Genomic DNA, 17195 nt, shown 5'->3' with positions numbered 1-17195 from the left:
AATATACTGTATATGTTTCATAGATAACATGATTCAAAATTCCTATTTTGACCTCGTTATCGGTAATGGCACAGTGATGCATGCTCACACTCGACTGCATACTGTTAGGGACAATTCAGATCTAGAATTCAATGAATCCAGAAGCACACACAAAAAAAATCCATTGACGAGTAGCACCACATGTCATGAGCTTTAACAAGAGGGCTTTGGCATACTGCATTAAGCACAGCTATGCAATGCTCTGGTGACTGCATTGTATGATGTATTTAATGGGTTCGCAGCCAATTAGTCAGTGACTACAATGTAGATGAACATGATGGGTCTTTTGTTATGAAATGTTCTACGATGGGCAGAATATTCTTGTACATTCTCTTGTTTAAAAAAACCAAATCAAAACAAAACAAAACAAAACAAAAAACATCAGCAAGCAAAAAAAAAATAATAATCCCAAACATATAAAAGGCAGGATACATTATCACACCAAATGATAGGAAGATGACAAGCCTATTACATTGCTGGAATAGTGGCTACCACAGAAATGAAAAGTTGTCCCCCATACAGGTGTACCTGAGAGTGTTCTACAGTACCTCAGAAATGCTATTTCAGGGGCGTTAGTGGTCCCTTCCTTTAGCCTGGAGAGGTATAAATAACCTTCCCCCAAAATAGCATTTCAAACTCTCTGGACGGAACATACTACAGATGTGTATATTCCCTCCCCTGCCAGTAAACGTCTTTATAAAGTGTACTACTGCAGCGTGAAAGTTTGCCATCGCAATCTGGAAGGTGTAAATTGCTATGACCAAAAAAAAAAAAAAAATGTGTGTCAAAGTTAATTTGGGGAAGACTTCTTCTCCAAGTTGTGATTTCATGAAAATGTTCCTACTATCTCCTTTCCACCCTCTTTTTTTTTTTTTTTTTGGATTGTCTTATTTCTACCTTTATTTAATAACTTGAAAAGCAATTGCTATCATAGTATACAAATGTATGCATGCACTGCGGTTGTTGTTGTTACTCTTGAATTTAGATTAAATTGTTCGACGTTTTATCATAGGAATAGAAGAAAGTGCATTTGACTGTGTTTCCCTCTTGAAAACCTGTCATGATGCAGTACCAGCATCAGCGCTGATTTACATACAGATATTCAGGCAGGTAGGTAGATGCATCACACATACACATTGTACACACACACACACACACACACACACACACACACATTGAGTTTATTGTATATGACCAGTTATGCCCTATATACATTGTATACATGACAATGAAACACCAGCCATTGGTATTTAGCACTGACCTTTCATTCACTGCAGCTATGGACTGCAGCTCAAGCATTAATCAAAATGACATTGAACTTTATAGATCGGTCTACCCACTGCAGTAATATGCATACACACAAAGTATGCAAATATGCTCTGTGTGTGGTATTTGTTTCATTGTGTATGTAAAGTGTAGACTTGTATACACAGAAATGTGTATCACGTATTGCTGCACTACTGTACCAGTATGTGTGTACATCTATGTGTTTCTCAGCAGTGTCTGTCTGTGCAGAGCTGGCTCTACCTGCACATCACACACAGACCTCCCTGGGCAATATTTCCATTTGTTTACCATGGTTACTAGGGATATGTTTACCGGTCTCCTTGGCAACCAACTGTAAATGAGGAAGGCGGTGCAGCCTGTATGGTATTGACAAAAGGCTTTAGGGGGCTGGCCTGTCCTAGTATCCTAGTGACTTCGTTTTTCTTCTCCCCAGGGTAAACGGGGAAGTGTTTGTAATGCATCCTGGCCACCGACCATGAGAGGTCCCATCTGATGAATTATGAGATCAATTTACAATTTACGGGGTTATGGCCTGTTTATTTGTCCATAATCGTCACAAGGATAGGGATGCTGCCCTCAGTCAGACATGGAAATTAATTTAAAATTAATTTTAATCACATGTACGGTGTATGATGTCATCCATGCTTATAACAGGTTCTTCGTGGTAAAATTATTGGTAACATCATTTAAAACGCCATCTAATGTCTGGGCCAGTACTGCATGTGTAGATTTGGTAAAGCCCAGCTGTGGGTGCTCTGAGAAACTCAGCCCCAAATTTTGCTACTAGAGGTTGATCATGTAAACTCTTGTGTTTTCAAAACTGCATGTATATAGATAAAACTATTCAAACATGAATACTGTACATAACTTTACTTACTGTGCATTAAAGGGATTGTATAGTTTTGATTAAGACCTACGTTATTGTAGCTTAAGGTTTCTATACATTTTGTATTGAGATGAGAAACCTCTTTATGAAATGTGAAAGAGCACGCAATTCAAGGAGGAATTCAACATTTATTCTATGAAAATTGGTTTTCAAATGACTGAGATATCCCAAACAGAGCAATCCCAATAAAAGGTGGGACTCACCTTTTATAATGTACAATCGCTTTTTTTTTATTTGTTTTTCGATGCCTCAGCCATTCCAAAACCGATTTTCATTAAATAAACTTTAAATTCCTCTTAGAACAGTATATTTTGTACCATTTCACAAGTAGTTTCTTGGTACTCACAAAAAGTTAAAAACCCAATCCTCATCTCCACCAATACTATACCATCCCTTTAATATGTGCTGAAGCTGCCAGAATGGGCATTGATATTAGATCTTAGTGTAAGAATGTAGAGTGGGTTTTCATTGCATTATTGATATTTTTTTTAAAGAATTTGTGACGTTTCTATGTCAATATACATACTGTAAAACTGGCATAGTATTCTTCTTGCCCTGGTAAACCTTTGCTCCCTCAAGTAAAAGAGGCTTGCCCTACCTAGCAACAACTAATGAATGCAAAGTGAATTCCTACTTAAGAATCTTAACTGTACAAAGCAGGTGAATAAAATGGTCCATTGGTAAACCACGTAATTTGCTGAATTTCTAGTAAGCATGGAAATTTGTAATGACATTCACTTCATGAAATCTGAACAAATACAGTAGCTACAGAAGTAGGAAGTTCTCACCAACAATTTTGCACATACAGTCTGTAATTTGTATGATCTACAAATTGCATTAAAAAATTGTGTATTACAGGCTACACAACATTTCATTTGATTTCCTACTCAACTCCTTTTACTGGTCCCTTTCTTCCTTCACCCTTTAATTCACACCACACACACAAGTCAATACAGTGTACGTACATACTACAAAATTGTATACACATACATGTACACACACACAAATACAACAAAGGTCACTGGCCCCAAGTTCATTCTCTCATCCCCCAAGAAGCGTATCAGAATACAATCTGTTCATCCAATCAGCATTTAATACAGGGTCCAAGCTGGTGAGGTCAAATTAACCTGAATTCCCTTCCGTTTCAACAAATAAATTATGTGTCCACGCTAAAATTTGGCTCAGTCTCAATAAAGGATAATTCTTCACGAATGAAACACAGCTTTCTAGTGCATATATTGACAGTACTTAGTTTTAAAGAATGATGGTATAATTCATGACCAGACTTTTGTCAGAGCACACCATAAAGTGAAAAACATTGTTAAATTCAAAATGTAAACTTCAGGTGATATCAATGTACTTTCCAAAAATGCATGATTTTATTTCTTGGGGTCCTTTTTATACACAGTCCCTTTCAGTATGGACAGTTACTGATATCAATCAAAAACTAAATGAAATAATGCGTATTGAAGAAAAACACATTCGCTTGCAAAGTTCTACAAACACTTGTAACACTGAGCCTGGCGTATACTGAAAACACTTGGAAGAGAAGTATATAATTAGAGTACTAGGTGTAGGACCTACTTTAATACAGGTGTATGACCTGAAAAAGGAGCATTATAAAATCTATAGCTAAACATTATGTCTTTGTAAAACCTTAGGAAAATAGCACACACACACACAAAACACACAAAAAAGATATTGTAACATTTCACTGTTGCAGGTTTACATGATACTAGTGAACCGATGGCATGCACACAAGGTGAGTAGATAATAGCTGTATTAATAATGGAATATATCGCATTAGTTGTATCATGCATAAGAAAAATCAACTAATGTCACACTTCTCATTCATGCAATATGTTTACATAAAGTGTATGTTCATATTGGAAATGTGACCACTTGAGAAACTGGCTCGCATTCTTAGTGATGATAATTATTATTTACCATTTTCGGTTTTATGGCTTTGCTTGTATACACAGCACTTTCATGTCTAGCTGGGACCAGGGACTGGATGGCATTCACTGGTATTTGGCCTTTTCTTTTGTCTCCACAATACGGGCAGGATTATGCAAGAGCTCTAGGCAGGTTAGCATACAGTAGGACAAAGGATCAGACAAGAGTGAGTATTCAGAAAAAAGGGTGAACCCCAATCTTGTTCAGCAGATTTGAATCTGGGATATAGTGTACCAGGGGAAGACACGCTACAATATGCTACTAGTACTCTGGTACAGCCATGTCTGGTAAAGTTTATCAAGGTGGGGTATGGTTTGGAAACCACTATATACAGTGTAGTAAAAGTCTGGGAGCTTTCTGTTCTGTTGTGAACTGAGTCTGATATGACGTGGATGAAGGCCTGCATGACAAAACATGGGAAATCATAAAAATGTAATTTGAAGAATTTTCCTCATTTTCCACCTGAGACAGAATCTGGAGAAGAAAGGACATGTCAGATTCTAGTAAAAAGTCCTGACCACAAACAAGGCCATTAAAGGGCTGTATCATGCATGGTTTACTTTGACATAAAGCCACAGGGCCCTTTGTCAGACATGCAGGCTGCTACCACAAGCAAAGGGTATAAAGACCTGGTGTATCCTTCCTTCAGATCAATACATGCAGTCGAAGGATAATCCTTTCTTTGAATGCCAGCCCTGCAGTCTACGCAAAACGTGTTGTGCATAAAGAGGGTATATCCGCTTCGCCATTGACAACCTGGAGACAAGGTGTTGAAGTCAAGGTGTCAATGTGGAAATGGTTTAGGGGTGCTCTTATGCAGCAGAGCAGACTGGGGTACACCTCCAATGTAATAATTATCTCTCAAAACACTGGGAAAGGGGGGCACAGATCCTGGTTTAAAAATGACGTATTGAGGAGATACCCTCATGACGTCAAAGACAAATGTATCACGCTTGTGTGGTTTACAAAACAAATGAGTGGGTGGCATCATTTATAGTGACAGAGCATTACCCACCTCTGAATACTACTCTCTGTAGTACATGTACTTGTACCTACACTGTACAATGTACATGTCAATATTGGCTGCCTGTTACCTAATATTTGTTCCAATGTTAATTCATTTTCTGTATATTGGTATACTATGCCATTGGTGGTGAACATCTCCCATACTGCTTCACAAAATACAACAACAACCAAGCAAAAAAAAAAAATACTAACTCTACTTGAGGTATATCCTGGTCAAGTTACAAACATGACAGACATCATTCAGGTATATTCTTGCCACCTGGTGCAGCTTCAATTTCATATAGGGGTCGCACTGTCTCAGGACATGTTGCATTTGTACACATTGGTTGTACACTTTTTATACTTACAGCAGTATAGGCCTAGTAGGCCTACATGTATGGTTGAATGACACAAAATGGTGCGTTTTAGTGTGTGCATCGCGTACTGGCGTGTGCACTATTGCAAGGATGATGTCCATCCAGTGTCTGTCAGCATTTTCTATGAATTACTGTCCATGAGCGCTCCAATGGTACAAAGTAACATGTAAATAAACATTTACTTTCTTTCTACATGAAGAATGTGATGATACATGTACAATGTTTGTACATAACACCTGTACTGTATACAGTGTACACTGTACATGTAAGTGAGTGATTTCTCTTGAAGATTATAAACAGAAAAAAATGTCTACAGTATAAAGCATCTTATGCATTTCTTCCATTTGATAATCTTGAAAAAAAGTGACACATCCATCTTGAACAAAGAAGACAAGGAATGTGAATAACAATAGGGGCCCACAGTACATGGTTATGGTTATGAACATTTGTAACTATACAATGTAGAAGGCTATGCACTAACAATGCAAATATTGTATCCACACTAACCTTCATTTCCCTGTCAATGAAATTAAAAACTAGGTTGAGTCCTTGACATGCCATTTAGACAGAAAGAAAAAAATCAAAATTTCCTACCATAATTCTTTTAAAAACCAAAACATTCCTGACTACAGCCTACTGCACACAACAAATATTGCGGTGGGATGAGTTACTAACTATTTTGCCAAACATACAAGCTGTACAGGGTACTGTACTAAACTGTAGAGAGTGTAGGGGAAAAACCAGGATAGGATGGCTCTGTGCAATAACAGAGGCAAAGCTGGTGATGGATCACTGACCAACCACTAATGTTTTGTGTCTGTTACCATGGCAACAAGCAGGTTGTCAAAGCAAGGATACTTGTTGTTGGGCCATGTTGCATCAATTGTAACTACAGCATTTCAGCATCGCGTGCAAGAGATCACTTGCAAAACATCCATTCATATAAGAGAAAAAAAAATAACACCCAGCAACCATGATGATATTGTTTTGCATCAAGGTACCCCATCTCTGTAGTTTCTAATGTGCTTTTGTCAACTTCTAGTGAAATGTCACTGACATGTCTTTAGAAGTACCAGGTAATTCTGAAGGAGGAAACACTTGAGTATCATTAGGTCGCATTTCATGTTATACACGAGATACATGATGTACATATTGTACATGACCAAACAGATCATATAGGGAGAATGCATGATTTGAAACAATGCCAAAGTGTGATGCATGTCCTGGTAGTTTTGAAAAACAATGAATTATAGATCCTTCGAATACAAGTCCATGCTGTTGCAACAATGTTTAATAGCTTTTATCATGTTGAGGGAAAAAAACTCTCTTTCTCTATCTCTCTCTCTCTCTGTAGAGGATGCACCAAAGGTGCTCCTTGAGAACTTCTCTATTGAGTCACACTGAGAGCAATTTAAATAGAAAGAAACACTGAAACTGACTGGGATCGAAAGTTTAAATCAGACCATTTTGACTACAGTGTGAAGTCAACTTGAATGCCTCCACATTCTCATGCAATCACAGCATTATCATTAAATTGTAGAATACGCACTGTTCTTCCTGCCATACAATCTTCATTGGATTACCGTATACGCTGTTATTTTCACATACAGATATTTTCGTGAGATGTTGTTTTCGCAAACTGACTCAGACGCGAACATAAATGCGCTATTACCCTAGCACATGGAGACATTTTTGCGTGTTGTTAAATTTGTGATCCAACTGAGATTCGCGAAATTCGCGAAAAATTAAACCCTCGCGAAAATAACAGCCTACAGTATATTCCTATCCAAGCCATAGTACAGTTATAACTGTAGCTATGACCTTGATGGACTTTACTCAATATGCATCATGTCTATACTCCAGAATTTCTGTATTAATCACGCGTTACAAGATTTGCATTTGGGACATACTGACAGAAAGACATAATGGACTAACAAATCAACAACAACAACAACAACAACACAGATACATCAACAACAATAACTTACAATCCCTGACACACAACTTGTGTACTGTACATGTGCTCAAGGCAGATTGACTTACGTACTGTATGTAATATCGGTATGCAAACACATGTTTTCACAATGACTTTTTAAACCCGAAAATGTGAGGGGGGAAGAATCATGCCAACAGACAATATGCAGTGTTCTCATAACAGCATAATTCCTACAATTTTGTAACATGAAAAGTCCTGGTCAAATTTGACTTCAACCTAATCACCTGAATTTTATAATGAAATATCTCTAACCATTTACAAACCCTTTTTTCATTTAGTTCATCATTTATTTACAATCTATAGTAGCCACAGTGAATGCAGGAACATACAAACTACATTATGGGTCAAGGTCATTCAAATACTTAAGGGCTTTTTACACTTGCAAATTTTTGCTTAGTCCCGTACCAACGGTGAGGCTAAGGGGGGGCCTTAGCCCCACCGTTGGTACGGGACTTTCCTTAGCCCACTTTCTGTTTACACTTGTTTTTGCCAAAGTGGGCTAGCCCCACCGATAGTCCGGTACTATCTGGCCCTGCAAAATAGCAGGGTTAGCACCGCAATTGCGGTGCCAAGCAAGCGAGTGTAAACAGAACGAAAAAATAATCCGGGGCTAAGCGACGGAGACGAAGTCCGACCCCCACTGACCAATCAGAAACGAGGCAATCAAGTGCTGCCGGTGCGTGCGTGTACGTGTATAGTGCACAGCGTAATCATGAATATTCATGTGGTTTGGAAAGTACCGGACTAAGAAATACGAGTGTAAAAAGGTCAATTTTCTCCTTAGCCCCGGACAAGAGCTTAGTACGGGACTAATTGGCGAGTGTAAAAAGCTGAAAAATTGGTACGGGACTAACGATAGTCCTGGGTCAGAGAAAGTACAGGGTTAAGAAACACAAGTGTAAAAAGGGCTATACTGTACCGGTATGACCTGCCAACCATACAAAAAAAGGGGGGTTCTACTTGATTCTGCACAATTGAAATGAAGACAAATTGTAGCACTACACATATGTAGGCCTACATTGTACACTGACTCTACAGAATCCCTTAACAACCATGACAGTCTGTGCAAACATTCGGACTACAGATATGGCAGAGGGTTGTAATGACTCAAGTTCTGAGCCCCAAAGATTAACGGTCTGAATGCACTCGGTTTTCAGGAACACTTTGTAGTTCATTTGTGAGTCATGCATTACTCAATACTATGATTTCTTGTCTCTGTGTGTGTTCTGGAGTCGGGACCCAGCTGCACTGCAAAGATGTGGATAGAGCTGCATATTGGTGAATTTAAAGGCACAATCCTTCTTTTGCAAGCTTTATGAACCCTTCACAAAATTACCTAAAGTACACTAGTACAGCAGTAATACAGCTCTGTCTATTGTTCACAGAATTTTGTGATGCAATCATCTAAGGATTTCATAAAGTAAAACCTGATATTCCTCTAATAAAATTGCACCCATGGTACAAAATATAGCTTCCAACTGCCTCTAAGCATGTATTTGTATCACAGTAACATCTTTTACTGACAAGAATGCCACTGATGATACAATGTATTACAATTGTATGTGTACATGACATATTACATCATGATAGGGAAAGGGAATTGCAATCCATGCATTTACTATAATACGCAGGGGTGCACTGTGTACACTGTGCAAAGTCTTTCATTTCTGGTGATGTTTATTGCATCTTCTTATTGTATACTTTACATCTACGATGTAAATTGTGAAAGTGTTCTACAAATGAACAATTTGGTGAATACTCTTGGATAATGATTTGAAAGATTTAAATGAATGTGGCTACGCACTCTGGTGTATACAAAATTTGTAGGCACAATGTACTTTGCATCATTCCAAGCCCTGATTACTTTTGTTTGTAAACAGTCTCCATCACATTGTACACATGAGGGCTTTTACATTGTACCTTTAACCCATTGAGGATGGTTTGATTTTGCTACAAATACGCATTTCCAATAGACACCTGCCCGAGTATACTCGGGACTCGTCCTCAACGGGTTAAGTCACACTCTAATACCGGGCTTGCTCTGCTGCTTACGCTCAAATCACTTCTAGCTTTAATGTTAGGCCCTTAGCTCCTGGTGAGTCATCTAGATTTGGCATGCAGCTTGTTCCTATAAAACTACTGCATCACTACACCTACTGAAAATGTACATCAATTATCAGAACTATAGAGAGTACTAGTAGTAGATGGCCAGTGCCAATATGAAGAAAACTGTCAGAAAACAAGGTAAATTAACATATTTTCTTTTGGTTACTTATAAATGAATAGACCACTTGAAAAAAAAAAATAAAGGAAAATAAAACCTAACATTGTAATGCATGTGGATTGAGTAAATGTAGCAATAGAAGAAGACATCAAGTTTGAGATATGTTGGACAACCTGTCCAAAAGCAATGAATTTTAAAGTTTTGGTGCTGCCATCACTGGATAAGAAGACTACAGTACAACAGTTTGTGATGTCACTGCAAAACAATGATTCATACATACACTGTACTTGTGGTACAGAAAATATTAACGAGAATTCAACATATTTTCATCTTTCTAGCATAATGAAAGAGCACTTGACTTACCTCTTTTCTAAAGCAATGAAGGATAATATTACCCTTAACATGGTTGTCAGTAACAAGTTTAGGGACTGCATACAATGTGGTGTATAGTACTGTAATTTTCAGAAGAATAACATTTGGCAGAATTTTCCATATCTTCACTGTCAATGTGTTCCACTGACTATGAATATCATATTCCTGTATTCACTCAATCAATGTGTATATTTGAGTTTCATTCCCCTTTAAAACACAAAAAGAAATAAGAACATTATGGAATTACCATTATAGTTTCACATGTTATTTTCACCAAACAGATCTATGTATGTTGAGATATGCAAAACATTAATCCACAATTATGATAACCCAACTAATCAAACAAACAAAAAAACGACGAAAGGTGATGATGTCATAGTCTCGCGTCTCCCACTGACCTGTACACACAAATCTTCCCTAGAGATTACTTCTTTTCATATCAAATGAAAAAGATTTTAATGAATGTGTCACATGATTGTTTAGTTGTAATAATGTAACAACTTGGAGACTTCGCCTTCGAAGGAAGAGTGGCTTGAAAGTTGCAACCTACAGTATGCATTCAGTGTATTAACCAAAAATATAACTGATATCTGGTGTGCGAATCGAGAGGGAAATTTGTGAATCTAATGACATCATACAATTTGTATGATACATATTGTACACATTGTTTACAGTACGGTAGTTTGCACATTTGGATGATTCAAAAGTACTCAACAACACTGTTTTGGAAAAAAAATTTATACAAAACATGCTTTTCAATCTGAATTGACACTCTTGGCATAACAATATGTACACTGTATTCCATTATAACTGTGGGTAGGGCCGACTAGATCAAATATTTATTTGAAAACAATAAAATGACCACCACAATATTTGTAACAACTACAAGTGTTCGTTTTTGTGTGTTTTCGCATTTGTTTTTCAGATTTGTAGAAAACACAAGTGTACACTTGAGAGTAAAAAAAACCAACAACAACCAAGATTTGAAAACAATAAAATGACCACCACAATATTTGTAACAACTACAAGTGTTCGTTTTTGTGTGTTTTCACATTTGTTTTTCAGATTTGTAGAAAACACAAGTGTACACTTGAGAGTAAAAAAACCAACAACAACAACCAAGACTTCTAGTTCAAGTAGGACCAATATTCTCAACTGCATGCACAGAATAATTAGACAACTCTGACGTTACTGTAAAAAGACACAGCGGCACTACCTCGTCTATGGAACACACAAGTCACAATTTCCGCATCACACTGTTTATTCATTATAATATTACCACTGTAACCAGGCAGCATTGATTACAGGGCCAATAAAGCCCTCTATCCCGTGCTTCTCAACCTTATTTTGCCTGAGGCCCTATTTATTTAGAGCTGTAGAATGGTATTGGTAGATTGGCATATTGGTAGGGCCCTATCTAAACTGGATTTCTGCTAATTATAAAAAATTAGACGATTTCCAATCCCCTACCTATCCTAAATCCAAATATTTCCCAGTGACCCAGGCGAAAAAAAAAAGACAACAACAACAAATACTACACTTCCTCCTTACTATGGACGCAAGAGCCGAATGTCCAACTGAGTATTGTGAAATTTTCTTAAACTTACTTCAATCCAAAGAGATATTCCATGGTCCATTCTATGCACTCGCCTTCGATCTCATCCGGCGTAAGCCGATAGGTTACGAGCCGGAAAGGCAGCGGGTCGTCTGCAGTGATCGGCCCTTTGTGTTTGGCTGTGAATTCTTCAAGAAACAGCTTGAACTTTATCAGTTCGTCTGAAGTCCGCTCCATATTTGTCTGTTTTCTCAGTCGCTGTAGGATGACAGTGATGGCTTCTGCAAGCACGATGGTTCGGCAAACGAAGCTGACTGCTTTTGCTTACCCTCAGAGTGTCTTTCTGTGCTGGATGGTCATGTTCTCGACAATTTTTTGTGTACTTCAGTAGTCTGTAGCAACAATTTTATGTTGCGGATAGCTGTACAAGTGTACGTACCCCACAGTACACACAACTCGACTCATGAACTGTACTGTCTGTGCATGTGCACGTATTCTCGTGTCGAAGCTACATGTCTAGTCTAGCTGCACAAAATCCCCGTTGATATGTCGCACGCACGCTCGCTGTTCTCGCTGCGCCGCTGGTGGTGGTGACTGCGGACCATCGTGAAGCGCGCCGTCTAGAGCCTCCAGCAGGAGAGCTTCGTGGTGAACGCCGGATCGTGAACTCTGCGCAGGAGTACTAGTACTTTGGGGGGGGGGGGGGGGGGGGAGGGGGGAGCAAACATATCATTTTGCCCGGTAAAAAAATCCAGATGTGGAAAATTTCCTTGCTTTTTTGGTAGAAAAATGTCAAAATATTTCACCCAAAGTGTGCACCAGATTGGTGAATTTCAATCCTTAAAATGCAAAATTTCATGCATCCGTGCTGTCCTTTGATTTCCCATAAATTCAGTACACTCTAGATCGACGAAATTCCGAATATTTCAATGGAAGTTATACACCAGCATATTTCATAACAAGTTGCTGCCATAGCAACTCTTGCTGGAATGGCAATTGTCATGGTAATGACATGAATCCAGCTTCCTGATTGGCTGTTGCTACGAGAAGTTGCTCTTCTGGCAAGAGTTGCCATTAGTATGAAACGGGGCTGTCACTTCAATGAAAAAAATTAAAAAGTTCCCTCCCGTGGGAGGGGATATCTCCCTTCAATCAACCATTTCCCCGCTTTCAATTGCAATAATTCCCTTCATAGATTTAGTAAACATTTGGGATTGACAATTTCATCAAATCCATCCAATATTTTGGTGTTTACGGGAAAATGCATAAGCTCGCTAAAATGACAGGGGCGTCGTTCCTGGAGAGCAAGGGGGCATATCTTGCTTTTTTTTTGAAAGAAAACTGTCCAGATATTTCACCCATGGTGTGTGTCAGGGCCGGCGCAGTGTTTTCAAAAGTGTGGGGGCCCACTTCCGGGTTTCATGAGCTAACAAGCAACAAAAAAAAAAAAAAAAAAAAAAAAAAGGTCCTCAGCTCATCTCTCCCCGTCCCCGTCCACTTCCGGGTTTCTTCAGCTAACAAGCAAAAAAAAAAAAAGGTCCACAGCTTATTCTCTCCCCTCCCATTTTAGTGCCACTTACGTGCTTGAAAAAAGTGTGGGAACCCAAAGTGATGACACCTTATGTATTCCTTTGGTGCACAAAAAGTGTGGGGCCCCGAGCCCCCACGGCCCCCACGGCTGCGCCGCCCCTGTGTGTGCAGGACCTGACACCTGATACCAGATCACTGAATTTCAATCCTGAAAGTGCAAAATCTCCCTCGCATGAGAGGGGGAATAATTAGGCCTATTTCATCAGAGTGTGCACCGTCACTTTATTACAAATTCAAATATCATACAGTGCACAGTGTATGCAGTGACGTATATATACACGCTGAGCAAGAGCTGAGATACCGCGATTTAAACATTCACATTTCCGACTGTGAATATTTCTTTTTTTACCTTTTTGATAAGGAAAGAAATTATCATTATCAATATTATCATCATAATCTTCATCGCTGTTGTTAGTTCGTCCGTTCATAAAAAGTAATGATATTGAATATACCTCTGCCACAACTCAAGTAATCAGCAAATAATATTTTGGGTTTATGATGATATTCAATAGGCAGCTATTTACAAAAGTTTAAAGAAGAAATCCATTCCGAACAGTTACGATCAATAATATTTTATAAGAAAGAGGGAAAAAAATCCCCCACAAAACAGAGCAAAAATGATCAAAATTGGATAAGAAATAACGAAGTAATTTAGATGACATTCTGAATTGTCAAACCATTAAAACACTTCTCGACCAGTCGTTACAAACATTCAAATCAGTAAGTTGATGAATGACGTCATGCTGTCACAATTTCTCATGAATTTTGTGTACAGAAATGACAAAGATTTCATATTTCAGCTGTATAAGTACAACTTGGCTTAAAGCACCAAAAATAAAAAAGAACAAAAAATGATTGTTAACTCTGATATATTTTGCTATGGGAATAACCTGCTTTTACCTGTTAGCTATATAAAGATAACAGTTTTTTCTGAATTTCATGTTATGAAATACATGCCATGAGGACATGACATCATCAACTCGCTCATTTGAAAATTCATATAAGGACTTGTCTGGTCAATAAAATTTCACATGTTTTCCGACAAAAATGTGAAATTTCAAGCTATCATATCTCCCTTAATATATTTCTCATTTGTATATCCAATTTTTGTCTCATTTTTTGGAACGTTTTGGAAGGTTCTAGGGAATACTCTCTCTCTCTCTCCCTCTCTCTCTCTCTCTCTTTCTTTTACGGTTTATTTATTTTTGTGTGGATTTCTTCTTTGATAATTAAAGAGGACGAGACATTTATATTATAGAGCTATGTAGGAGAGATAGGGAGGGAATTAATGAGTTTTACAAATATAACATAGACCTCACATGAGTCCGTGCACATTGTGAATTTGTCAAAAGTAACGCTTGTCATGCACACATTCGCATGCAATCAATCCAACATATTTTGTATTGCAATGTTCTTGCTAAAATATTTCAGGCGAACGTTTGTTTAGGTGTGCTATAGGCTGCTGTACATCACTACATGATTAAAATTAATGTTTCTCAAGAAACGATGGAACTTCAGAGATCCATGAGCAGGGGCGTATACCTTTTTAAAGGGGGGGGGGTAAATTTGGGATAAACAGGCCTACAATGGAGGCACCGAGGCGGTTATCCCCCACCCCCCCCCCCCCGAAACAATGAAGACGTCATGGATACGTACTACTGCACGTACCCATATTTTCCCATCTTTATTGTCATCTAAGAGATTTCTGTTTAATTATTGCTCAATTCGGGAAGATATGTGAAAAAGTGCGAGGAAGCGAGCGAAGCGACTCTAAAGCACTAAAGAATTTTCACGTATAAGAATTAACAGCCAAAAAGCGAGATGGACATGTTGTGATCGTAACCCAACTCTCAAACATATTCGTGGATTTATTTACTCCCAACAATGACTTATACTAGAAATAAACGGTTCCATATAGTCACTGGCGTAGCCAGGGGGGGGGGGCGATGGGGCGGTCGCCCCCCCCCCCCCCCTAAGATTTGGACCGGGGATTTGGGAGGCGGAAAAAAAATGCGTGTATACTGTATATGCATGCACATGAAGCGGGTCTCCTTTGCAACCTTTCATCAAATAAGATATTTTTTTTTAAATATTTCACTCAAAGTGTGCACCAGATCGTTGAATTTCAATTCAAAATATGCAAAATCTCTCGTGCTTAGGAGGGGGTATCCCCCTCCCAAACCCTCCCCCTCTGTGCCTCTTTCCCTAGCCAAGTACACTTTTTAGATTTTAAAAAAATTCTGAATAATTCTGAGTGCACAAGACTTATCACTTATATTCCGAAAACTGAAGGTTCCCTCATGTATCTTAAGGGGAATTTCCCCTTTTAATCGACCCTTTCCTCCCTCAGCCCCCCCCCCCCAAAAAAAAAATCAGGTTTTTTTTTTTTTTTGGTGATTTATCAAATGTTGCTTCCATCAAATATGCGTATACAAGATATCTCAATTTCAACCTTAAAAAGATAAAAGCTCCATCGGAAGGGAAGGGTGGAGATAACACTCGCCCACGCCTTCTCCCTGCTCGCCCCCCCCCCCCCCCCCCCGCCATGCAAAGAAGTAGACTGTGGCTATACCCAGATCGCTTTATTTCAATTCTAAAAACGCAAAAGCTCCGCGAGCGGGAAGGGGAATCCCCCTTCCCCTAAGCTCTATACCTCACTAGACTTTATACATACGCACAGATGGTGCACATTCGGAATAAGAGCTAAATTCCGTGATTTTAACACTTCGATGAAAAAGTATTGCACCAAAAATTTGCACCAGATCGCTGAATTTCAGGTCTGAAAACGCAAAATCACCTTCGTGTGGGAGGGGATATGCCCCTATATCTACACCCTCGTGTGCATGCTCTTTCTGTTTGATTGCTGAACAGACAGCGTTCATGATATTCAGTGTAAGAATTAATACAAGAAGACTAGTGTATTTAAATTATACCATTTTATAGGCAAATTGTTCAATAATAATCTACACTAAAATATACTGCTACCTTAAACAAGTGGGACTGTTTCACGTCGATGAAACACGCAAAAACATGCATCAAATTGCACCATTTGCAACATCAAAATGCAAAAAGTTCTCGCCGTGGGAGGGGGGACACCCCCCTCGCTCGCTCCGCTCGCTCGGGTTCAGTCGCGTTCATAATATTCAGTGAAAAGAATTAATACAAGAAGTGTATCTAAATTATACCATTTTATAGGCAAATTGTTCAATAATAATCTACACTAAAATATACTGCTACCTTAAACAAGTGGGAATATTTCACGTCGATAAAACGCGCAAAAAACATGCATCAAATTGCACCATTTGCAACATCAAAATGCAAAAAGTTCTTACCGTGGGAGAGGGGACACCCCCCTCCCACACCCTCCCCTCCCCCCTCGCTCGCTCCGCTCGCTCGGGTTCAGTCGCGTTCATGATATTCAGTGAAGAGAATTAATACAACAAGTGTATCTAAATTATACCATTTTATAGGCAAATTGTTCAATAATAATCTACACTGAAATATACTGCTACCTTAAACAAGTGGGACTGTTTCACGTCGATAAAACGCGCAAAAACATGCATCAAATTGCACCATTTGCAACATCAAAATGCAAAAAGTTCTTACTGTGGGAGGGGGGACAAAAACATGCATCAAATTGCACCATTTGCAACATCAAAATGCAAAAAGTTCTTACCGTGGGAGGGGGGACACCCCCCTCCCACACCCTCCCCTACCCCCTCGCTCGCTCAGTCGCGTTCATGATATTCAGTGAAAAGAATTAATACAAGAAGTGTATCTAAATTATACCCTTTTATAGGCAAATTTTTCAATAATAATCTACATCAAAATAAACTGCTACCATAAACAAGTGGGACTGTTTCACGTCGATAAAACGCGCAAAAACCTGCATCAAAATGCACCATTTA

The 17195-nt window shown here is 38.7% G+C and overlaps 1 protein-coding gene across 1 annotated transcript in view; it reads right to left on the bottom strand.

The window, feature by feature from the left end:
* The window catches only part of LOC139729829 (protein phosphatase 1F-like), a 32098-nt gene extending 19933 nt beyond the window's left edge, over window positions 1-12165 (bottom strand). The window contains exon 1 of the mRNA XM_071640755.1: window positions 11750-12165. Within this exon, the coding sequence (XP_071496856.1) occupies window positions 11750-11934 (185 nt within the window). The 5' untranslated portion in view covers window positions 11935-12165. The remainder of the gene's footprint in view (window positions 1-11749) is intronic.
* Window positions 12166-17195: the final 5030 nt, after the last annotated feature.

The sequence above is a fragment of the Diadema antillarum genome, unplaced genomic scaffold (assembly GCF_040938485.1).
Source record: "Diadema antillarum isolate AM-2024a unplaced genomic scaffold, OU_Dant_1.0 seq00000266_RagTag, whole genome shotgun sequence".
Lineage (NCBI taxonomy): Eukaryota > Metazoa > Echinodermata > Echinoidea > Diadematoida > Diadematidae > Diadema > Diadema antillarum.
Note: the sequence above shows the minus strand (reverse complement) of the source record. Positions and strands in the feature narration are given on the sequence as shown.